The sequence below is a fragment of the Populus trichocarpa genome, chromosome 18 (genome assembly GCF_000002775.5).
Source record: "Populus trichocarpa isolate Nisqually-1 chromosome 18, P.trichocarpa_v4.1, whole genome shotgun sequence".
Lineage (NCBI taxonomy): Eukaryota > Viridiplantae > Streptophyta > Magnoliopsida > Malpighiales > Salicaceae > Populus > Populus trichocarpa.
In genome coordinates this window covers 146,850-171,399 of record NC_037302.2, presented here as the reverse complement: position 1 = coordinate 171,399, position 24,550 = coordinate 146,850, and the positions used below count along the sequence as shown (strand labels likewise).

The window sequence follows — 24,550 nt, the reverse complement described above, 5'->3', positions numbered from 1 at the left end:
AAGTCTACGAAAGCAACAACTTGAGCAAAACTACCCCTGATAAGGAACGTGACAAAGGAGTCCATACCCATTACGCAAACGAAATGTTGGCCATCGATCGTTTTTGAAAAGCAAGCTCACATTACATATGCATCATGCATTGTTCATTATCATACATTCATTTACATTTTTCCATGCGCTCTAGATCGTGAAACATAGGTCCCCCATCCAAGGTCCACTACACTAGGCTAAGATCAAGAATGGAGAACGAAGAGAGGGCCGCTCTAGAATCCCGCTACCAAAGTGAATTGGAATCCGTAAGAAATGAAGTTTCCCGGATGACTAATCTGCTTAAGCAACTTCTAAGAGCCAAGAACGGGGAGGGAACGTCTACCCAACCACCAATCGGAGCACCGCCAGTTCATGTCCCTGGGGTATCTCAGAACTTGGGGGCAGATTCAGTAATGAAGCAGCACTTTACACCTGCCATTCCCATCCAGCCCACTCAAGCTCACATCACTGTAGATTTAACAGCGGATGGGCCTTCCGATAATAGGTCCACTGGTTTTATGAATGATGATAAGATATCCGTTTTGGAAGAAAGGTTAAGAGCAGTTGAGGGAAATGATTGTTTTGACCCCATGCGAGCTTCTGAAGTATGCTTGGTACCAAACATCATGGTACCAAAAGATTTTAGGATACCAGAGTTTATAAAGTACACTGGTTTGGAATGCCCAAACACTCACCTTCGATCCTATTGTAACAAGATGGCTGAGGTGATCAATGACGATAAGTTGTTGATCTACTTTTTCCAAGATAGTCTAGCCGGGTCTGCACTAAGCTGGTACATGAGGTTGGATAATGCCAAAATCAAGAAATGGAAGGATTTGGTGGAGGCTTTCCTTAAGCAGTACAAGTTCAACTTGGAAATTGCTCCGGATCGAACGAGCCTTATGTCAATGGAAAAGAGAAGCCAAGAGTCAGTAAGGGCTTATGCGCAAAGATGGAGGGATGAGGCAACACATGTGCAACCCCCTTTGATAGAGACAGAGATGGTGACTTTGTTCGCCAATACGTTCAAGGCACCTTACTACGAGCATTTAATGGGTAGCTCATCTCAGCATTTCTATGATGTTGTACGTGTGGCAGAAAGAATAGAGCAAGGGATTAAAGTAGGGCGTATAGTGGAGCCTTTAGAGAAGAAAGGTTTTATTGGAAGAAAAAGGGAAGGTGACGTTAACAACTTGGAAGGCGGGTACAAAGGAAAAAAAGTAAATTACCAAAACCCACAAATGCCTACCCATCAATTCGCTAACATGAACTTTACCAAACCTTTTAACACCAATCGAACAAATCACCAGCCAAACAACCACCAAAGGCCATATGCAGAATACATTTCGGAGCAGCTGCCTCCATTACCCATGCCTTTAAAGGACTTGTACGCTAAATTGCTGAGCATTGGGCACATAGCTTCGATCCTTCTACCGCCTTTTCCCATATGGTACAAACCAGAATTAACTTGCGAATACCATGCTGGTAATCCGGGGCACGAAATTGAAACCTGCTACGCCTTTAAAAGGAGATTGTTAGAGCTTATCAAGAGGGGGTGGGTATCTTTCGAAGACATGCCCAACATCAATTCAAATCCATTGCCTAATCATGCCACAAGTAATAGTGGAGTGGGCGTGATTGAAGTTGGGAATCAAGGCAAGGCGTTGAAGGTGTCCATGAAGAAGTTGTACGACATGTTGGTACAATCAGGATTTCTAGAGATAAAGTTTGAAAGCCATTTGGAGGGATGTGACTATTGTGAGTTCCATGGTAGAGAGGGGCATCATATTGAGGATTGCATCGAGTTTCGTGAGAGGATTGCGAAAATGATGATAAGGGGAGAGTTGAGGATCGAACCCCTAGAGGGCAGTCGTGAGGTGAGTATGATGGAAGGTTAAGATAAGACGTCAGGAGTATGTAGGGTCCAACCAATAGTTAATGGGCCTCTAAAGTTGATCTTGGCTAAACCTTCCTATACAAAAGGAAATCACAATGCCATGCCTTATAATTATGGTTATGCCTCCAACATTCAAGCCCCTCTTTCTTTGTTCCAAACTGAGATAAGTGGGTTAACTCGGAGTGGTCGGTGCTTCACGCCCGAGGAGTTGGGGAAAGCAAAAGGCAAAGAAGTGGTAGATCTTGACAAAGCACTAGAAGTTAATAAGCCGGTAACTGAAGAGGAGTCGAATGAATTTTTGAAGTTGATAAAGCATAGCGAATATTGCATAGTAGATCAACTAAAAAAGACTCCAGTAAGAATTTCCCTTATGTCCTTGATACTCAGCTCTGAGCCGCATCGAAACGCTTTGCAAAAGGTATTGAATGAGGCGTATGTGCCCCAAGACATTGAACAGAAAACCATGGAGCATCTAGTGGGAAGAATCCATGCAACTAATTACCTGTACTTCACAGCTGATGAGCTTGATGCTGAAGGTACCGGACATAACAAGCCTTTATACATTACTGTTAGGTGCAAAGACTGCCTCATAGGAAAGGTACTCGTTGATAATGGCTCAGCTCTTAACGTGTTGCCAAAGCACATGCTGGAAGAGATGCCAATTGATGAATCTCATATGAAGCCGAGTACTATGATGGCCAGAGCATATGACGGCTCACCTAGGCCAATAATTGGGACTTTAGAAGTTGAGCTATATGTGGGGCCACAAATGTTCTTAGTGACCTTTCAAGTTATGGATATCCACCCTTCCTATAGTATGTTGTTAGGAAGACCTTGGATTCATGCGGCTGGGGCGGTAACTTCATCATTACACCAATGCTTGAAGTATATCATGAATGGGATGTTGGTAACTGTCAAAGCTGAAGAGACAATATCCATGATGAAGAATGTGGCCATACCTTTCATCGAGGCGGAGGATCGCAAGGATAACAATATCCATGCTTTTGAGATTGTGAACACTGACTGGGTACCTGAGAACACAGTACTAAGAAGGCCAAGGATCTCAGAAGCAGCAAGGATGGCAGCTCAATGCTTCTTGGAACGCGGGATTCCATTTCAGTATAACCCTAGCACTGGGGTACCAGAAAGGGTTAATTCGATAAAGATGAAAGGTGTTGATCAAAGATTTGGGCTGGGGTATAAACCTAAAAAAGTGGACCATCGATGGGCTGCTGGTCGAAGAAGGGAAAGAAGAATTGCTAGGATTGAAGGAAGAGAGCCTAAAGAAGAAAAGCTGGAAATCCCTCCCCTTAGAGTGTCGTTCCCAAGAGCTGCATATATAATGCAACCCAATGAAAGAGCAGAAAGCCTTGGTCAAGAACTGTCAAATATGAGCATAAACACCTTGGAGGAGAATAAGGTGGAAGGAGGTGGCATGAAGACGGTAGCGGGAAAGAAAGATGAAGCACTACCACAACTAACTATCCACACTTTGGAAGAAGTCTTTGCTAAGACCTTTGTACGAAAGCTGGCCAAAGGCGAGAAGTTTCAAAACTAGGTGACTCAAGAAGCCCCAGTAGTATTTAAAATGTAAACCAACTTTGTTTGCCTTAACATGCTTTTGTCATTGCTTTTGTTTGCTTTATTTTCCCTGATTGACAATCGAGGCTCATGATGTCAATCAGATTTTGTCGTTGTCATTGAGCCCACCTTTGATTTAAATAATGAGATCATGCGTTTTCCAAATTTATCTCTTTATTCGTGCATTTACACCAAACACTTGCCGCTTTCAGGAACTCTGAAAGTGGATCTTCCACAACATCACATACACTTAGCATCAAGAATGAATGGCCAAACTTTAACGAACATGTGATCACTATGGAAGAAGAAGAATGTGATGAAAGCAATATTAGGGAATTTACAAAGTTAGTAGAGCTACATGAACAAACTTGGGAACCAGCTACAGAAGAACTAGAAACCATAAACGTGGGTAGCGATCAGATTAAAAGAGAGTTGAAAATAGGGACCTTAATCACCCCTGAGGAAAGAGCAGAGGTAATTGCCCTATTACAAGAATATGCAGATGTTTTTGCTTGGTCTTACGAGGATATGCCTGGTTTGGATAGAAATATTGTCGTACATAAGATACCGCTGGAGGAAGGTTGTAAACCAGTCAAACAGAAGTTGAGGAGAGCCCACCCGGATATTTGGATCAAAGTTAAGGCAGAACTCGAAAAATAGTGGAATGCAGGCTTTCTAGAAGTAGTTAAATATCCACAATGGGTATCCAACATTGTTGTCGTGCCAAAGAAAGAAGGAAAGATTAGAGTTTGTGTGGACTTCCGAAATTTGAACAAAGCTAGCCCCAAAGATGATTTTCCTCTGCCACATATAGATGTTTTGGTCGACAATACTGCACGCAGTTCCATATATTTCTTTATGGATGGTTTCTCGGGATATAACCAGATAAAGATGGCTCTAGAAGATAAGGCGAAAACAACCTTTGTTACACCATGGGGAACCTATTGCTACAAGGTTATGCCATTTGGTCTGAAGAATACAGGAGCCACCTATCAGAGAGCCATGGTGACTCTATTCCATGATATGATGCACAAAGAAATTGAGGTGTATGTAGATGATATGATTGCCAAGTCCAAGAGGGGAGAAGATCATGTAAAGGTTCTGAGGAAGTTATTTGGGCGTTTGAGGAAGTACAAACTAAAGCTCAACCCTGCAAAATGTTCGTTTGGAGTTAAATCTGGAAAGCTGCTAGGATTTGTGGTAGGTGACAAAGGTATAGAGGTGGATCCCGATAAAGTGAAGGCCATCCAATCCATGCCATCCCCAAAGATAGAGAAGGAGGTGAGGGGATTCTTAGGAAGATTAAACTATATTGCCAGATTTATAGCTCAACTAACCACAACATGTGAACCTGTCTTTCAGCTACTGAGGAAAAAGAATCCTGGGATTTGGAATGAGGAGTGTGAGGAGGCATTCAATAAAATCAAGCAATACTTACAAAGTCCGCCTTTGCTTGTTCCTCCTGTATCAGGAAGGCCTTTAATATTGTATCTGACAGTAACTGAAACAGCTATAGGATGTGTATTGGGTCAGCATGATGAAACCGGAAGAAAAGAAAGGGCTATTTATTACCTGAGTAAGAAGTTCACCGAATGTGAGTCTAGATACACGGTGATAGAAAAACTCTGTTGTGCATTGGTATGGGCGACAAAAAGATTACGACATTACATGTTGTATCACACCACTTTGTTGATTTCAAAAGTGGATCCACTAAGGTACATCTGTGACAAGCCCTATCTCTCAAGCCGAATTGCAAGGTGGCAGGTTTTGTTGTCAGAATATGACATAGTATATATGACAAGGAAAGCCGTGAAGGGGAGCGCGATTGCCGACCACCTGGCTGATAATGCTGTTGAAGATTATGAGCCATTGGATTTTGATTTCCCTGATGAAAATGTATTATCAATAGCGGGAGAAGAAGATAAGACAGATTGGTGGACCATGTTTTTTGATGGAGCAGTGAATGTTTATGGTAATGGGGCCGGCGCGGTGATAATCTCTCCTGACCAGAAGCAGTATCCGGTTTCAGTTAAATTATATTTTGAATGCACCAATAATACAGCCGAATATGAGGCTTGTATCCTGGGTTTAGAAGCTGTGTTAGAGCTGAAGATCAAAAAGATAGATGTATATGGTGACTCAATGTTGATTATCTGTCAGGTGAAAGGAGAATGGCAAACCAAGGAAGAAAAGTTGAGGCCGTACCAGGAATATTTATCCGCACTGTCAGAAGAATTCGAAGAGATAAGATTCACCCATCTAGGAAGAGAAGGGAACCATTTTGCGGATGCTTTGGCCACGTTGGCTGCTATGGCTACGATTGATCTCGGGCATAAGGTACATCCTGTACACATAGACATCAGAAATAACCCAGCTTACTGTTGCTCAATTGAAGGAGAGGTAGATGGAAAGCCTTGGTACTACGATATCAAGAATTTTGTGCAAAATCAGGAATATCCAGTGGGAGCTTCGAAGATGGATAAGAAAACCCTAAGAAGGTTGGCCATGGATTTCTACCTCGACGGAGAGATTCTGTATAAAAGATCATTTGACGGAACCTTGCTAAGGTGTTTGAATGCGACAGATGCTAAAAATGCTTTACGGGAGGTACATGAAGGGGTTTGCTCAACTCATGCTAACGGGCATATGGTAGCAAGGAAAATACAAAGGGCTGGTTATTTCTGGATGACACTAGAGAAAGACTGCATCGACTATGTCAGGAAATGTCACAAATGTCAAGTGCATAGTGATAAGGTCAATGCGCCTCCGACTCCTCTGATTAATCTAGCATCTCCCTGGCCATTTGCAATGTGGGGGATTGATGTGATTGGACCTGTTAACCCAAAAGCTAGCAATGGGCATAGATTCATACTCGTAGCTATTGACTACTTCACGAAATGGGTAGAAGCCAGTTCATACGCCCATGTAACACAGAAAGTGGCGAAGAGGTTTATAGAAAAAGACCTGATTTGTCGTTATGGTCCACCAGAAAAGATAGTGACCGATAATGCACAGAATTTCAACAGCAAAATGATCGTGGAGCTCTGTACCAAATGGAAAACCAAGCATTCAAATTCCTCACCATACAGGCCTAAAATGAATGGTGTCGTGGAAGCAGCCAACAAAAACATCAAGAAAATTATCCAGAAAATGGTAGTCACTTACAAGGATTGGCATGAGATGTTGCCGTTCGCTCTCCACGCATATCGCACTGCGGTAAGGACCTCAATAGGAACTACTCCGTATGCTCTGGTATATGGAATGGAGGTGGTGATGCCTTTGGAAGTAGAAATCCCTTCGTTGAGGGTGTTGATGGATTCAGAATTAGAAGAGGCTGAATGGGCCAAAGTAAGATATGAACAGTTAAACCTGATCAGTGAAAAGAGGTTGGCTGCAATCTGTCATCATCAACTCTACCAGAAAAGGATGGCCAAGACATATGACAAGAAGGTTAGACCTCGCGTGTTCCAAGAAGGAGATCTAGTGCTGAAGAAACTATTGTCTTTACCAGGAGAAGATCAAAGCAAATGGGCCCCAAATTATGAAGGTCCTTATGTAGTGAAGAAGGCTTTCTCAGGAGGAGCTTTGAAGTTGTCTAGAATGGATGGAGAAGATCTAGCTAGACCTGTGAATTCTGACTCTGTAAAGAGATATTATGTCTAATGTGTTCAGTTTTCTCCCAAAATAAATAAAGTGAAGTTTGGCCATGATTTCTTTGTGTAAAGAACCCTTTTTTTTTCATTGCATTGATCTCACAACACTTAATTTGTTTATTTTCAAAAAAAAAATCTTGGAAGATTTGGCTTTGCGCATGATTACAAGGAATACATCATAAAATGCTCAAAGATGAAGTTTAAGCATTTCCCGTTAAGAGGTGACCAAACCAAACAAAACCCAAAGCAAACCCTAAGATAAAACCTTGTCCCTGATAGCATTTTGAATTGTATGGATAAAAGGTTAGGTAATCATCTTTGTAATCACTCGTATGTTTTTCTTTCGAGATAAGAACAAGGTTTATTAATCCTAACAATGTGCGTCTAGAAATGAGGAAAGGCCATCTTTGTCATCCCTTCACTTTCTAAAGATTTCATCCTTTGTAGTCCCCATTTGAGCCGGTTTGAGTTTCTTCTTTATAAAAACCTGACTAAGACCACACCCCGCACTAGGGCAATGAGAGATCTTTTGTTAGAAAAGATAAAGACAATTATAGGAAAAAAGGGGTAAAGAACGGAAGCCCAACATTTGAGAAGAGGGTAAGAAGAAGAGGGAGAAGGAATTTGAGCAAATTATAAAAAAAAAGAAAAAAAAAAGAGGAGAGGAAGAAGAAGAAGACTTGAATCTTTGAAAGTCAAAACCCAACACTTGGGGGCATAAAAAAAAACAGAGAGAAAGGAAAAAAAGGAATAAAGAAAGAAGATGATGGTTTGATAATGCTTTAAGACTGAGATGAGGATCCTTAAACAAGCTTCTCCAAACGCAACCTATGAGACAGTTTCACAAAGAACAAAAGATAGAAGAAGAGTGGTCCTAAGTCTTTAAACCCTCAAACATTGTTGAGCCTTAAAGCATCCTTTTCTTTCATAACCCATAGACGTAGCCTACATTACAAGCCTTTAGAAGTCCTTTCTGATCAAGCGCACATAACTTGGGTTAATAAACGATGGTCTTATAACTCACAGGATTTAACAAATGAGTGATAATCCGTTTTTGTCCATGCAAGAAAAAGGCTAATATGAGACAATTCCCTTTTCTACACAGTCTTTTCAAATAAATACTTAAACCTTTTGAAAAGCTTAAACAGAAGGTCACCTCTAAAAAAAAAAAAAAAAAAAAACCAACCTCAAGACAAACCACATTCCAGAAACCGATAAAACCCTCAATGGGAATTTGCTTAAAAGAGTTTTTGATGCGTATGTTGAAAGTTTCAGTTGTCATGAACAAATTCAAGTCGTTTAGAGATTCTTTTTTGGGAAAGATTCTTTTTTTTGTGCTGGAACAAAAAAAAAAAAAACCAAAAAGCCTTTAATTTGAGAAAGCCAAATTAAAGCATTGACAAGAGCATGAAAAAAAAGAGAGGGGGCAATGGCAAATCATGCATTTTTGGAAAAGGGTCACCTAACGAAAAAGGTCGGGGATTTCTTCCCTAAAAAGTGATGGGTAGAAGAGACATCATGGGAAATGGATCCAGCATGCCATTTCGAGCACGATCGTATTAAGAGAGAGTTTCAGAAAATTGAAGGAAGTGATGAGACCTATGTTTCCAAACCAGGTAAGGATGCATACATAAGCATTGCATGTTGATTTGTTACAGGAAAAATTCTCAATATAGTCCAGCAAGATTAGGGACAAAGAAAGAGTCTTTGAGTCGATGAACAATGAAGAATCATGGTTTGGACCCTGGAACGGGAGGAAGATGAGATAAATCCTAACATTAGGGAAATCTCAAAGAAATAAGAAGATCAATGAAGAAGAGTCTTCAATTCGAACCCTATCATCGTGAAAAAGAAACATTTTTGGTTAAAGGGGATTGCCAGAAGGGATCTCAGTTTAACCACCACATGAAGATTTTAGCTTTGGTTGAAGGGAGTCGCCAGGTGGGATTCTAGGTTGACCTAGCAACACACAGACTTTGGTTCTGGTTGAAGGGGATCGACGAAGGGATCTCAGTTCAGCTTAACCACATAAATTTTGGTTCTACTTAAAGGGGATCGGCGAAGGGATCTTAGTTTAGCATAACCACACATAGACTTTGGTTCTGGTTAAAGGGGATCGGCGAAGGGATCTCAGTTTAGCCTAACTGCAAAGGATTTTGGTTCTGGTTGCAGGGGATCGGCGAAGGGATCTCAGTTCAGCCCAAACCGCAAAGATTTTGGCTCTGGTTGAAGGGGATCGGCGAAGGGATCTCAGTTCAGCTCAACCACAAAGATTTTGGCTCTGGTTAAAGGGGATCGGCGAAGGGATCTCAGTTTAGCCTAGCCACGAAGAGACTTTGGTTATGGTTAAAGGGGATCGGCGAAGGGATCTCAGTTTAACCTAACTACAAAGGATTTTGGTTCTAGTTGAAGGGGATCGGCGAAGGGATCTCAGTTCAGCTTAACCACATAGATTTTGGTTCTAGTTAAAGGGGATCGGCGAAGGGATCTCAGTTTAGCTTAACCACACATAGACTTTGGTTCTGGTTAAAGGGGATCGGCGAAGGGATCTCAGTTTAGCCTAACTGCAAAGGATTTTGGTTCTGGTTGAAGGGGATCGGCGAAGGGATCTCAGTTCAGCCCAAACCGCAAAGATTTTGGCTCTGGTTGAAGGGGATCGGCGAAGGGATCTCAGTTCAGCTCAACCATAAAGATTTTGGCTCTGGTTAAAGGGGATCGGCGAAGGGATCTCAGTTTAGCCTAGCCACGAAGAGACTTTGGTTATGGTTAAAGGGGATCGGCGAAGGGATCTCAATTTAACCTAACTGCAAAGGATTTTGGTTCTAGTTGAAGGGGATCGGCGAAGGGATCTCAGTTCAGCTTAACCACACAGATTTTGGTTATAGTTAAAGGGGATCGGCGAAGGGATCTCAGTTTAGCTTAACCACACATAGACTTGGGTTCTGGTTAAAGGGGATCGGCGAAGGGATCTCAGTTTAGCCTAACTGCAAAGGATTTTGGTTCTGGTTAGAGGGGATTGGCGAAAGGAATCTCAGTCTATCCTAACCACACAGGAGTTTTGGTTCTGGTTAGAGGGGATTGGCGAAAGGAATCTCAGTCTATCCTAACCACACAGGTTTTTTGGTTCTGGTTAAAAGGGGATCGGCGAAGGGATCTCAGTTTAGCCTAACTATAAAGGATTTTGGTTCTGGTTAAAGGGGATCGGCGAAGGGATCTCAGTTTAGCCCAACCACACACAGGACTTAGGGTCCGGTTGAAGTTTTAGGTCAACTAAATTTTGAGAAGACCAGTTTCGGAAGACCAATTTTGTTTATCTTTACAACACTTACTACGCAAAATCTTTGCTCTGTAAGCATTGTAAAGAGGGGGCAACTGTTGTAACCCATTTTTGGGTCCCCGCATAAAATACAAAAAAAAATTATCAAAAATAATAGCAGTGAAAAGAGGATGTCAAAGCGCCCAGAAAATGGTCAAAAATTAGTTGAAGAGGTTCAAAAATACAAAGATTGAAATTTGACAGTATATCATTGACCGGTGAGAGTCCTATTGATAAAGAAAATTTTATTTGAGGAAGAAATGTACAAAATCAGATGTTTATGGACTCAATTAATTTTTATGGAAGGTTTAATTGAATTTATGGAGGGTTTGATCGCAAGAAAATTGATTTTTAAGTCAATTTGGGTTTTAATTGGAAGAAATTAAAGTTCTAGGGTCAAATTATAATTTTTGAGAGTTGATTTGGTCAAATCAGGGGCTTAATTGCATATATATTGAAGTCTGGTGGCCAATTAGGGACTCGATTGAAGAAATCCAAAACCAAGGACCATAGTGAAAAAGCGCGCAAAGTGAAGGGCTGATTTGAAATTGAACCCTTTTTAGGCGCCAATTTTCGTTTAAATGAAACGGCGTGTTTTGGTCAAAACGGCGCCGTTTCATGCGTTTCACTGAAAAAAGAAAAAAAAAAAGAAGAGGAAGCAAACGGTGCCGTTTTGAACGGCACCATAAGCCTTCTTCTTCCCCTGGACACGCAGAGAACAGGGGAAGAAGAAGCATTTTCCCTCCCATTTTTTTATCCTTTCTCTCTCTCCCAAAACCCAAAAAACCAACGCCCCGACTTGTCCCTTCACTGACACCATCACGCCCTCACGCCAAAAGACCCATGCCCTACAGAGGTAGGGGTGGCTGTGCAGTAGCCGCCCCCATGCCACCATGCCCTGCACCATGGCAGGACAGGGCATGGTGGCCCTCTCTCCCTCTGCCTATAAATACAGAGGGAGTGCAGGAGGAGCGGGGAGGTTTTTGTTTAAAAGAGAAAGTGAGGTAGACCGAGAGAGAGACCGACAGTTATTAGAGAGAAAGAGAGGTGAGACCGAAGGAGTGAGTCCAGCCCACAGTATATGGGTCGGGTCAGGCCCAGCCCAGGATGGTTGGGCCAGATCCGGCCCAGTTTTTTTTACTTTTACTTATGTTTGTTGTTAAAAGAAAAATTCAAAAATATTTGTTTGTAATTTTACAAGTTTCCTGCGTATTTTTTATGTCATTTTGATTAATATCAAGCAATATTTTTTATGTTGCTAAAAATACAAAATTCGATATTAAAATACCCGGTTTTCGTCAAAACTTCTAAAAAATACAAAAAAATTAAAAAAAAGAAAAAGAAAAAATGTTTTTGTGCATACGGCCAAGTGTCTCAAAGTAAAAAATCATATTGTGTTTTTTTTATACAACAAAAAAACAATGTTTTAGCATGCATTTTGGCTTTAATAACTAGTTTATTAAAGTCAAGAGAACATTGGCCAAAATTTCAAAAACAACAAAAATTTTATTTTGTTTGTCTTTCAGTATCCGGGATACGATATTACATGTAATACGTATTCCTGATCTTAAAACAATAGTGCTTTTATAGATATTAGAACGGTTAGGTTTTACCCCTTAAAGATAAGAACCTCCTTATTGAGAAGGGCTTTTCTTGAGTCTTAGATAGATAGGACCAACATGTAGAAAACACGACCAAACCTTAGATTTTGATTAGACAAATAAAACAATGCATCTTACCTTAGGTAGGGCGTATTTGGGGTGCTAATACCTTCCCTTTACGCAACCAGTCTCCGTACCTGATCTCTGAGACCAGTTAGGGTTTCTAGTGACCATAATACTAGGTGGCGACTCCCATTCCATTTTTTACCGCTAAGAGACAAAGAATTCCTTGTCTCCCCACATTTACCAGATATATATCCATACGTTGAGGGTGGACGATCGCCGCGACGCCGCACACGTGCGACAATGGTAAGGTAATTTTCCCCCTTTTCTGGGCAAACTGGTGCAGGCCATGTAAATCATTTGCTCCCCAGCTAGTGAAAATTCATAATGGCCCAAGAGCTATTGGCAAAAAACTAGAGATTGTCCTCACCTCCTTCGATCGCGACGAGGATTGATTCAAGGAACACTTCCAGTGCATGCCATGGCTTGCAGTCCCACTTGAAGTATACTTGCATAGACCATAGACATTTGAGTGACATCTATCACTTTAATCACATTACGTCATTTATCTCATTGAGCTCTGATGGAATATCGGTTGAGGACGTTATGATTGGTTTGATTGAAGAGTATGGTGTTGAGGCATTTCCCTTCACTAGGAAACAAATCGAGGAGTTGAGGTCTATCGGTGATGCAAAGCGCCAGGGAGGACATCTTCTTGCACTAGAAGGACGAAACTATGTTTTATCAAGAGATACTAGAAAGGCGATTTAAGTTTATCCCTGTTGTTACAAGTGGCACGCCAGTCATAGCTTTGACATTTTTTAACCTTATCTGAACTTGTTGGCAAGACAATAGGCCTTTACTTTGGTGCACACTTGTGCCCTCCAAGCCGTGTCTTCACTGACAACTTATCCAGGCTTACAACGAGATCATAACCACCGAAGATGGATGCTTTGAAATTATTTTAGTCTCTACAGACCGAGACCTTAATGAATTTAATACCAACCTAAGTAACATGCCATAGCTCGCTATTCCATACAAGGATAAAACATGGCAAGGCCTTTGCAGGATCTTTAACATTAAAGGGATTCCAGCTTTGTTCATTATAGGACAGGATGGTGAGACCATTAGCACATATGGGATGGCCATGATTTCCTTGTATAGTGCTAAGGCTTTCCCACTTACAGAGTCAAGGATTACAGAGATGAAAGCAGCTTTGAAAAAGAAAGGAGATGCATTGCCCCGGCAAGTGAAGAATATAAAGCACCAACATGCTCTGAAGTTGGACATGGCAAAAACATATGTGAGTGACTGTTTCAAAGGGCAAGGCAAGTTCTGGGCATTCTCTTGTGATTTTTGTGATTATGACCTTCATCTAGCATGTGTAGAAGAGGCATGCTCAGAGTGTTTAGTGGGAGTGGAAGATGTTAATATAACAGCTTAAATGTAGTACTTGAAATACTTGAATGAATAATACATTACCTTTCCAAGAAAAAAAAATTCTTTGTCCATCGATTTAATGTAACAAACTGATTTTTTTGATACCACAGACCAATTGGGTGCATCAATTTAAGACTAGTTGATTGAGTCACAAGGCCTCAATTCACTAATCCTATGCATGCCATTTAGGATAACAGAACCATAAATCTGATGGCAGCTGAGTATTTATAGTCAAAGCTCAAACACCAGAGAGCAATTTGTGGGGGGGAGAATTTAGAGGGTATGAATTTAATTAATTAATTTAGTTAGAAGAGAGAAAATAAAAGGTTAAAAAAAGAAAAAAGAAAAAACTAGCCTAATTTAGGAAGATACAGCAGGAAAAAGGATATTGCAGTGGAACCACAAAGAGGTAAAGGTCCCTTCCTGGCTCTCTTCTTCCAGAGAGAGGGAAATAGATAATCAAAGAAATGAGAAAAATTCCCATTTGCATAAAATTTTGATATGCAGATTGCATTTCTGAGTTTCTTGTAGAGAAAGTTAAAGGTTGATCAAAAGGTTCTCATCAGCTTCTGCTTCTGATAAGATACCAGAAGAGAAATCAATCCATTGAACGTTTTGAAGGTTCTGTTATTAGTTTCAAGGATAGAAAATTGTTGATTGAGAGAGATGTGGATGCCCAGGTCTTTGCCAGAGAAAAGGGTTGGAGGAAATGGATTAATTGCAGTGGCAATAGACAAGGATAAAAGCAGTCAAATTGCCCTCAAATGGGCTATTGACAATCTTTTGGTTAAAGGGCAGACTGTTATTCTCATCCATGTCAATCTCAAATCATCTCTTTCTTCACATTCTTCTTCACCAAGTAAGCATCTCCCTTGCAACCATAGTCCTGCATACATATTGCAGATGCAAATGGAAAATTGTCGTGGATTCCATTTTGTAATTGTTAATAGCTTGATTTCATAATATTTTTCTGAAAGCATCATCTTAGCAGGAAATTCTATTTCCCTTAGAAAGTCTTACATAAAAAAGGGATGGAAAATTGGAAACAAATGAAAACATGTCATGGATTTGCATGCTAACAGAAAGATGCCGCGCAAAAAGCAGTAAAGCTTTAGCCTTGAGATGAAAGCAATATTTCTGTATCGTAGTCTCGTATAGGAGAAGTTTCTTAACCATGTTACTGATCATATTATTGAAATTTGCATATTCATTTTCGATGCAGAGAAGAACCAATTTGTTGGTTCCAAAGATCCTGATTCCAAGGATTTGTTCCTTCCTTTCCGCTGTTTCTGCACACGTAAAGATGTAAGTGTAGAAGATGAAATCTTCATTTTCTTTCAACGTGAACTTGAATGGAAAAGCCTATCCTGCAATAAATATTGAGTTATGGAATTATCAAGAGCATATGCATACTTGTCCAGAAATTCTCTATGAATTGAATTCGTTAAGGCCTTCTAAGGATGCCTACACTTTAAATTTATAGTTAACCATACTTGTTTCATATTTTCAAGTCTTTAAGCTTCTGCATTCAATTTTGACATCAGATTAGCTGCAAAGATGTCATGTTGGAAGACACGGATGTCGCAAAAGCATTAATTGAATATGTTACCCAGACTCTAATTGAGACTTTGATTGTTGGTGGGTCGACGAAAGGAGGCTTTCTGAGGTATGTACCTCTCTTGTGAAGTCACTAGCAGGAAAATAAATCTAGCAAAACCTTTTCAGATAGAAAAAAGTCATATGTTGGTGAGAGATGAGAAGATGAGTGCTTAGAAGTTAGAGTTCTGAACATGGTGCTTCAAATGGCATGTAACAAATGCATCTGAAATGCTATCAAAGACAAGACAGACTGACATCAGATGCTATGATAAATTGTTCAAATTTCTTATCCAGGATGTTGAAATGTGATGATAGGCATGTGAAAATGGCTAACAAGCTTTATATCAATAATCCGTATGAGTGTTTTTGTGTTTCTGTAGAATGTAAAGCTAATGATATTATGAAAGCATAAATTTCTTCCGAGTTCCCTAACCTCCAAAAAATTTCTTCCCAAAAGATTTAAAGCAGCAGATATAGCAGGCAGCGTGTCAAGGGGGGCACCGGATTTTTGTACTGTTTATGTCATATCCAAAGGAAAGATTCAGTCCATGCGACCTGCGTCCCGTCCTGCACCAGTTACCTCAGTGCACAGCCAACTTCTTAACCAAAACGGCACAATGCCAGCTTCAATGGACACGCATATCCCTCCAACTCCTGTTAAAAGAGGTTGGGGATTTTGTTTTTGTTTTTATTTTCTATGCTCTGAGTAAACTCCCATTGATCATAAAATTAATAATGTGTATTCAATCGGTAGCTGAGAAGCCACCACTGGAACCACCCCGAAGATCAATTGGTGAGACAGAATCCTTCAGGCAAGTGATGCTCAGCGCTCATTTTCCTTGTTTTGTATGAGAAGAACAATAAAACTGTGAAAAACATAAATTATCTATATAGCTAGTTTTCTAGTGAAGGAAGACCTGAAATTTTCATCAAAATCGTTCTGAACTCCTATCGATGACCTACTGTGTCTTTTATAGTCCCCAAATGAGAAAAGGGAAAATCTATCAGTCTCTTGAAGAACAAACATAAAATTTTTTGCTTCTGAAAACAGGTCACCATTCACTAGGAGAGGTTTGAATGGAAAGTCATATGGTGAACTCTCGGTTCCAGATAGCGATATATCATTTGTCAGCTCTGGCAGAGCAAGCATCGACAGCATATTTCCAGCATTCTATGACAACACAGAAACAAGCCGTACCCCTCCACGGCTGTCAAACATCTCTGACTTTGACAGCAACTATAGCTTTGAGTCATTGCATTATGGAAGGAGATCAATGGATCAAGGTGGCTTTTCACCTGAATTATCACCCTTCTCACATGAAAGTGACCAGCTGCCATCAGCCGCGGTAAGAGCATGCAGTCATTCATTTCAATAGCAGAAATATATAAAAGTAGCATCTGCATTATCTGTAGATGAATAAGCATATATCTATAATAGTATCTTTCATAATTAGTGTAACAATGAATAAACATACATCTAAACATTGTCGCCCTGGAAATAAACTAATCTGTGAAAAGTTCCAGTTTAATCCACGCAGATGAAAGCACGTTCCGGTAAAGCTGGCAACAATTTCTGACTTTTCTGAAATGACAAATAATCCACTGTCTACATTAGTGTTTGTGATTTGTGAGAGCTAACAATTACATTCAATATTCTGTAAAATCTCAGGAAGATGTGGAGGCTGAAATGAGAAGGTTAAAGCTGGAGCTCAAGCAAACAATGGAAATGTACAGTTCCGCTTGCAAAGAAGCACTCACTGCAAAACAAAAGGTATAAGAAATTTCATCTTCTTGTCATGTGGCCTTAAGAACTCCACAATGAGTTTTGAGATTAACGTCTTTGCAGGCAAAAGAGCTCCAGCGCTGGAAAATGGAAGAAGAGCAGAGATTAGAAGAAGCACGATTAGCCGAGGAAGCTGCGTTGGCAATTGCAGAAAGGGAAAAAGCCAAATCCAAAGCAGCAATTGAGGCTGCAGAAGCAGCTCAGCGAATTGCTGAGCTGGAATCACAAAAAAGGATTAATGCAGAAATGAAAGCACACAGAGAAGCAGAAGAGAAGAGAAAGGCTCTTGATGCTCTAGCAAATTCAGATGTCAGATACAGGAGATACCCAATCGAAGAAATTGAAGCTGCAACAGATTACTTTTCAGAATCACGCAAGATTGGTGAAGGGGGTTATGGTCCTGTATACAAGGGTTATCTGGACCACACGTCCGTAGCAATTAAGGTTTTACGTCCGGATGCAGCTCAAGGAAGGTCACAGTTTCAGCAAGAGGTACGTAGCCAAAAAGATTCTCTACAGGTGCTTCAGTTTTAAAAATTTTCAAGCTCTTACTTCTGAACGACTTTCTCGAAAGGAAAAATCGGTATTGTAACTTTTCAGAAAGAAATTTCTCCAAAAACACAATTTTAAATTCATTAAGCAGCTTAGGAGTGACCCCCTTTGAAGATTTTAACCCTTTCATGGGTTACAACAATTCAACAGAAGCCTTTCTGAAACTACACTAGACAACTCTTGAAAATTACCTTTTTAGATTTTCGATTAACCTGGTGAGAACTGTTTTCAGGTTGAGGTATTGTGTTGCATAAGGCACCCTAACATGGTCCTCCTCCTGGGAGCCTGCCCTGAGTATGGATGCTTAGTATATGAGTTTATGGCTAACGGTAGCTTAGAAGATCGTCTCTTCTGCAGGGGAAACACTCCACCTTTATCATGGCAGTTAAGGTTTCGCATTGCAGCTGAAATTGGCACTGGTTTGCTGTTCCTCCACCAAACGAAACCTGAGCCACTCGTACATCGTGATCTAAAACCTGCCAACATCTTGCTTGACCGCAACTTTGTGAGCAAGATCAGCGATGTTGGGTTGGCCAGGCTAGTCCCACCATCAGTTGCTGACAACGTGACGCAGTACCGCATGACATCCACGGCTGGAACTTTCTGCTATATAGATCCAGAGTATCAGCAAACAGGCATGCTAGGTATAAAGTCAGATATATACTCTCTAGGGATCATGTTTCTACAAATATTAACAGCGAAACCGGCAATGGGATTGACTCACCATGTTGAAAGGGCACTTGAAAAGGGTACTTTTGCTCAGATGCTGGATCCAGCAGTGCCTGATTGGCCGATTGAAGAGGCAACATACTTTGCCAAGCTATCGCTAAAGTGTGCAGAGTTAAGGCGGAAAGACAGGCCTGACCTCGGAAAGGTTGTCCTGCCAGAACTTAAGAGATTGAGAGCAATTGCAGAAGAAACTACGCATCGCTCATTGTCAACACCAAGTGCAGTAAGCTCGCCAGAATTAATTCTGCATAAAAATCTACAAGTATGCATAGCTACAAATTACCACATTAACAAATACTTAATGTTTTTGCAGAGTGACCTTCCTTCTTCAAGATCCGAAGTAAGCTCAAGAAGCTCTTCAGCCCATGCATGAAATGTCAAAAACAAACAGGACTGTTAATAATTAAGGAAATTAAAATGGAAGTTCCATTGATTATTATTTTTTTTATACTGTGTAGATATAATCAATCAAGATGAGGTCAGAAGTTCCTCTGACGTTTTTCTCTCCTTTTGTGCTGTGTTTCAATATTGTCACAGATTAGTCGTCCCATCTCTTTGAATTGCCAAGGGAAGTGGCTAGCAAAGAGCTTAATTAAATTTGTAGATTGTCACTACAACTTTTTGCAAAAATCCTGAAATTTTATTTTGCTGTAAAGGTACCCCACATTGGTACAAGCATAATCACATAATACCTAAGAATCTGTTTACCGATAGATGTTATGTCATCAAATTTTGATACTCCCATGTATTTGCGATGTACTCTCGGTTGAATATGAGGTCTCCTACTCAGCTTCTGCTCCATGTTTCTCAGCCTATCAACTCCTAAGACGGTGCTTTAATTGCTTGGACTTTCCCTTTTTACTTGGTGGTTTAGTTTTATAATTAAAAAAACTATCATAACTCAAAAGTTAAAGTTGTTAAAATGAGATTTTAAAATATAATTTATATTATTTTTTAACATATTTTTTTGTGAAAATCCTTTAAAAATATAATTTATATTTACACTACACTTTCATTTGACCGCAAGATTAACATATTTACGTAACAAAAGTGCTCTGCTTTTCTGAAACAATGAAGTGAGGACACCCATAACTTGAAGTTATGGTAACCATCAACTATTCTAGACGAGGCTTGTTAAATGATTGATAGATTAAAATAAACTTAATCCAGGAGATGGACATTGTTTTGAAGTACGTGCTAGAAAACTCAAGAAATTCCAAGTTTGAATTACATGTTACATATACAACTCGGATAAGGTAATTAAAACTCAGTTAAATGATGACGCATTCCATCTCAGAGAAATCCATATCTCAAACAAGAAAAGGTGTCCAGAAGAAAAATCATCCAAAAATGGTCCTAGAACTAACGGTAATACATGAGCTGCTGAGCTGCCAAACCGTTATGATATCCATCATACATAGCTTGGGACCCACCAGCGCTCAAGTCCATTGAAGCAGCAGCTAGGCCATGCTGTCCGGCCAGCTGGAGAAGAGCTTGGCCTGAAAGGCCGGATGCAGCAGCCTGGCTCAAGGCAAGTTGGCGCTGATAGGCCAACAAATCAGCTGCAGAGTAGCCTTGGTTTATACCAGTTGATGGAGCAATTTGATATGGTTGAGCTGGAGGTGGAGGTGGCAATGGATTTGAAGCTGTTCCAGGAGGAGTTGGCTTGCTACCCCATGAGCACTGCACATGAAAACACCAATGTTGACATGAAAGGAAGCAAAAAACAAAGAAAAGAAAACCCATCAAGTAATATTCTGACCTTCACGGGCTTTCCACAAACTATCTTCCCATTGCCCGTTTGAATGGCTGAGGCTGCTTCTTCATGAGTGTTGTATCTGACAAACCCAAAACCTTTATCTCTCTGGACTCGAACATCCTCAATTACACCAGCCCCAAGAGCATGAAAATGACGATGCAGCTCAGCTTGGGTGACCTGATCAAACAGACCAAATTGTCAATCAAAAAGTACAGAGCCAAGGAGCCAACATCTTATCACTTCCATTCAGAAGTAAGAGCGATCAAAGAAGATAAAAAAATATAACATGAAACCAATCACTCTCAAAATCAGAATTTCCTGAACAGATAGCATGCTTTTTATTCAATCTGTTGCCTATAAAGCACTTATTTTATAAATGCAATATTGGAGATAAAAGTTACCACTTCCAAAACAAAAGAGGGTTCAACCTAAACATGTAGAAAGCAGTAAGATAACTGTAAATTCCTTATTCGTCTTTTAATTACCTCATGGGAAAGATTGCCAACATAGACAGTGGTGTATGCAGGATTGTTTTCAGGAGCCTCCTCATTTGTGCTTTCCTGACCACCTTCTGCTTACCAAGAGACAAAAGCAAAACTCTGTCAGCATTCAACTCTCCAACCATGCATTTACAAAAGATATCAGTCTCACAAACTCAATACAACAGGAAATTGCTCAGGTCAAATTCAGAACTCTGGAGTGGAAAATGAAGTTCAATAGTGATTACAGCTGAAATAAACTCATGCCAAAATGAAGTTCAATAGTGATTACAGCTGAAATAAATTCATGCCAAAACGAAGCTCACATATGGCAAATCAAACTGATAGTGATCACACACACACACACACTATATATATATATATACCTGAGTCCACTTCATGAAAGCAGGGACTAGCAAAATACTTCGGACTTTGAAATCTAGTCACCTATCTACGCATGCTTGGTAAATAACCTATTAACCATAAGTGCAGATATGAAATATGGAAAGAATACAATTTCTTATTTAAAGTCATTTGCTTTCTTATTTAAAGTCATTTGCCATTTTCTCAAGTGGCATCGGCATCGGATTGAATCCATCTCATAGTTGAGATACAAAGGACAAAAGGAGGGAGAGAGCTACCCCCTTTCTAGGTATTACGTAAGGCTCAATGACCTTTTGGATCAAGCAAATAAAAAAAGAGATTATTTTACATAACGTGGGCTGAATTACCAGAAAAGGTTTATGCTACCTGAAGATCCATTAGTAAGTACAACTGCATTCTGGTTATCACTGTTTTGCTTATCTTCATTGGATTCAACACCTTTAGTTGCCCAATTACATCTTATCTGCCTGTTTCCGAGCCATTTACCTACGGTTCAGAATGGAGCAAAACATCAAAATCATGCACTAACTCTTCCCAGAAAGCACAGAAAAGTTAAACCAAGGAACCAAGGATAAAGTTATGCGCCTTACCAGTTAAGTCATTAATAGCACTTTGTGCCTCCTGCAGATTAGTATCATAAGAAAATTAGTTTATGGCTTAAGCAACTTCTTAAGAAATTTTAGTCAATATCCAAATGGAAAAATCAGAACATAAGGATATCCACCAGACATCTAAATCAGTCTTCAATTTGCTGTTGGAAACCAATCATTATTCACTCAAAAACATTGAAAATAGATTCGTCAAAGAGAAATTAAAATGGAAAATAAAAGCAAATAATTTCTTCTTGAATCTTTATATCCCCAAATAAACTAGAAAAGTACAAACAATTCTAGCAGAGGACCTCAATACTTCAAGCTCCAAGCAAAACATTGTTAACTCATAAAATCTTCTATCAACTTGAACACACTGTGTAACAAGAAGTTCATAAAGCGTAAAATGGATTAAGAAATAAATCCACAACCCTGAAACTTGATTCAGTAGCTACTCATAACTGGAAAGCAGTACCTGCTGATTACGGAATGAAACAAAGCCATATCCTTTCGAGCGGCCAGTTTTGTGATCCCACATGACCCTTGCATTGCTGGAAATGAAACAACATTGTGAAAACAAACATAATGTTTTTAGAACAAAAACAAAAACCTGGTATTTTTACACAGCCAAAAAAGAGCATAAGACATGAGTAACATAAAAGAGATGGTAGCAGTCCACTTTAACATGTTAACCAAGATTGTTAACATCAATTAAAGAGAAAAATCGTGTTGTAACAAATACATCTGGAGTTTTAGACAAAGTGCATAAGAGTACAGTGTGATTTAGCCATTTACATTTCAGTGATATCTTCTTTTCCCACTTGAGTGACATGTGTTTTGTTCCTCAACAGTGTCATTAACTGTTTTAGCAGCAAGAAATATGTCCCTGACACTGCATTTAACAACTACTTAAATGGATGAGCATAATTGGGTTTACTTAAAAGTGTCACAAATAGCAAAAGGGCATCATTACCTTTGCCTTATTTTTCTTATAGTATTGACACATTTAAGAGCATTGCTTGAAGAATAAAACACAAATAAGTGCAAATGGCCAAATTACAAAATACTTTGTTTGCACTTGACCCGAAACATTTTGGATGAAAAAAATGATAAACAGAAAACAAGGAACTTACGAGCAACTAGGAAAGACTGAGAAGCACGCAAATAAATTAGCATCAATAACCTCTGGACTCAAATCACCAACAAATACATGGAAATGCCCTGACAAGATGAAAGAATAAACCCATAAAAAACCGTGAACAAGCAAGACACAACCAAATAAAAAACAGCTGAAACAATGAAACTGAAAATAACCTGATGTATCCTCCCTTTGGCTATTGCCATATGCCCAATTCACTTTAAGCGCCTGACCATAACTGGAAAATTATATTAATAAAGCACAAAATCTATGATGTCCAAAAAAAAAAAGTTTACATTGAAAACAAGGTAGCATTTGCTACAGAGTAAAAATTGAATAAAGTCATACTGATTATTTGCAAATCTTAATTACTCAATACACAACATGCAATCAAATCAGTATTTCGACAAATAAATAAGTGGCTTAGTCCAGAAGAAAATGATAGAAATTAGGAAAAAAGATTCAGTGGTACAAACCATATTATTTAAAATCATTTCCTTGCACTTGTTTTAGATTGTCAGCTGAACGAATCCATTGGGCTAAAGGTACAAGATTAGCCAAGCTTAATCAAGGAGACACAAAAACTCACAGTTGGCGTCCATGCAATGTCATTATTGCAAGTGCTGCAGATGATTGGTCATGGTAGTCCACAAAACCGTATGATGACTGCAATTAGCACAAACCAAATGAACCATTAAAAAAAAGTGCAGGCAACATTATGGAAAAGAATATTGTAAGAAGACAACAGGCAAAACCAGCACAAAATCAGAAGAGAAGAATTTTTCAGAGTAAGAGAAATACAATATCTAGAACAAGTCATCCTCTATTTCTAACACTAAAGTTTCTTTCTTTCTTTGTTTTTTTTCCTTCCCATCTGAAATAATACTAGGAAGTGCAAAACACTTAAAGAATTCAACGAAAAATGTCGGAAAAACAGGAGGCTGGGGCAATGGGGAGTTGAATTGATCGGTAAGGAAAGAAAGAAAGAAACCTTATCCTTTCTGATGAGCTTGCATCCAGCAAGAGGGCCAGCAGTTGCGAAAACTTCAGCAAGAAGTTTGTCAGTGACGTTTACATGAATATTTCCTACATAACTAATTGATCATCCATGGAAGGAAAGAGTGTCAGAAATTAAAAAAAAAAAATTCAAATCCAAGGGAAGGGAAATTAGGATAAAGATGAAAGAAAAGAAGGGGAGAAAATGAAAGAGGCTTACACTCTGCGACAAGAAGAAGAAGGATCAAAAGCAGGAGGCAGATTACCACCAAGGATAGGCTCCATCTGCACCAATCCAGCACAATAAAATAAATATTTATATTAAAATAAATGAAAAAATAATAAAATTTGAATTTAATTAACTGAAGAATGAATGAATGAACTAAAAAAAGTGATTGAAGCGGAAAAGAAACATAATAAACAAAGATTGAAAATTTAACAAACAGAGGGAGAGAAAGACCTGAGACATGGCAGAAGCGACGAGAGCAGGATGATGATACATGTGATGATGTTGAAGCAGTGCTTGCTGTTGCATTCACGCTCTTCAAGATGACGACAGTGACGGGGACAACGGTTCTCGCTCTCCCTCTCCTTTTCTTCCAACCTTTTTTTCCCTCGGTTACGTTATGCCCCGCTTTTCAGCAGCTACATCAACGATCCCTAAATTTATATTTTTATGTTACTGCTCCAACCATTTTATTTTTTAAGTTTATTATTATTATTATTATTATCCCTCATGGAAATGATTAAACTCCATGGCATTTAGTTATTCGGTTTCGATTTTAATAAATTTAGTTCCATTAATTAAACCATCAAGAATCAAAATGTTATTTGATATTTCTTGATTATTGAAATAAAAATATTTTAAATGAACACCATATTTCTCTCTACTTTTTAATATAAAAATTGATTTTTTGTTCCTTGAACACACTTTTTTTCTTGAGTTGGATCTTCTATATT

The 24,550-nt window shown here is 39.4% G+C and overlaps 2 protein-coding genes and 1 pseudogene across 4 annotated transcripts; 2 read left to right on the top strand and 1 right to left on the bottom strand.

Annotated features, from left to right (window-relative positions):
• The first annotated feature begins 239 nt into the window (after window positions 1-239).
• Window positions 240-13,839, top strand: LOC112325027 (uncharacterized; annotated as a pseudogene).
• A 162-nt stretch (window positions 13,840-14,001) lies between these two features.
• Window positions 14,002-18,752, top strand: LOC18107568 (U-box domain-containing protein 35). Of its 2 annotated transcripts, none has more exons than XM_024590122.2 (10): window positions 14,002-14,440; window positions 14,804-14,886; window positions 15,126-15,247; window positions 15,638-15,846; window positions 15,935-15,992; window positions 16,232-16,526; window positions 16,850-16,951; window positions 17,027-17,455; window positions 17,748-18,506; window positions 18,558-18,752. In XM_024590122.2, the coding sequence occupies exons 1-10, from the start codon at window positions 14,248-14,250 to the stop codon at window positions 18,615-18,617; spliced, it is 2,310 nt and encodes a 769-aa protein (XP_024445890.1). In that variant the 5' UTR covers window positions 14,002-14,247; the 3' UTR covers window positions 18,618-18,752. The 2 variants fall into 2 exon arrangements, with proteins under 2 accessions (XP_024445890.1, XP_006371832.2); XM_006371770.3 differs by having other exon boundaries at window positions 14,005-14,440; window positions 17,748-18,467.
• Window positions 18,753-19,375: 623 nt separating this feature from the next.
• Window positions 19,376-24,245, bottom strand: LOC18107569 (RNA-binding protein 208). Of its 2 annotated transcripts, none has more exons than XM_024589681.2 (12): window positions 24,051-24,245; window positions 23,811-23,875; window positions 23,586-23,688; window positions 23,184-23,260; window positions 22,771-22,832; window positions 22,590-22,677; window positions 21,932-22,007; window positions 21,457-21,487; window positions 21,233-21,352; window positions 20,489-20,577; window positions 20,007-20,180; window positions 19,376-19,927 (listed from the first exon to the last, which is right to left on the bottom strand). In XM_024589681.2, exons 1-12 carry the CDS (start codon window positions 24,123-24,125, stop codon window positions 19,607-19,609), a joined length of 1,281 nt encoding a protein of 426 aa, XP_024445449.1. In that variant the 5' UTR covers window positions 24,126-24,245; the 3' UTR covers window positions 19,376-19,606. The 2 variants fall into 2 exon arrangements, with proteins under 2 accessions (XP_024445449.1, XP_006371833.1); XM_006371771.3 differs by having other exon boundaries at window positions 20,489-20,574.
• Window positions 24,246-24,550: the final 305 nt, after the last annotated feature.

Bases quoted from the DNA above. Each gene is read 5' to 3' on its own strand.
- LOC18107568 (XM_024590122.2), top strand. From the start codon at position 14,248: ATGTGGATGCCCAGGTCTTTGCCAGAGAAAAGGGTTGGAGGAAATGGA. The intron at 14,887-15,125 runs GTAAGTGTAGAA...TTTTGACATCAG, and splicing joins GTTTCTGCACACGTAAAGAT to ATTAGCTGCAAAGATGTCAT. The intron at 18,507-18,557 runs GTATGCATAGCT...ATGTTTTTGCAG, and splicing joins TTCTGCATAAAAATCTACAA to AGTGACCTTCCTTCTTCAAG.
- LOC18107569 (XM_024589681.2), bottom strand. From the start codon at position 24,125: ATGCAACAGCAAGCACTGCTTCAACATCATCACATGTATCATCATCCT. The intron at 22,008-22,589 runs GTAAGTTCCTTG...TTTCATTTCCAG, and splicing joins TCAGTCTTTCCTAGTTGCTC to CAATGCAAGGGTCATGTGGG. The intron at 21,353-21,456 runs GTAAGGCGCATA...TCTGAACCGTAG, and splicing joins TGCTATTAATGACTTAACTG to GTAAATGGCTCGGAAACAGG.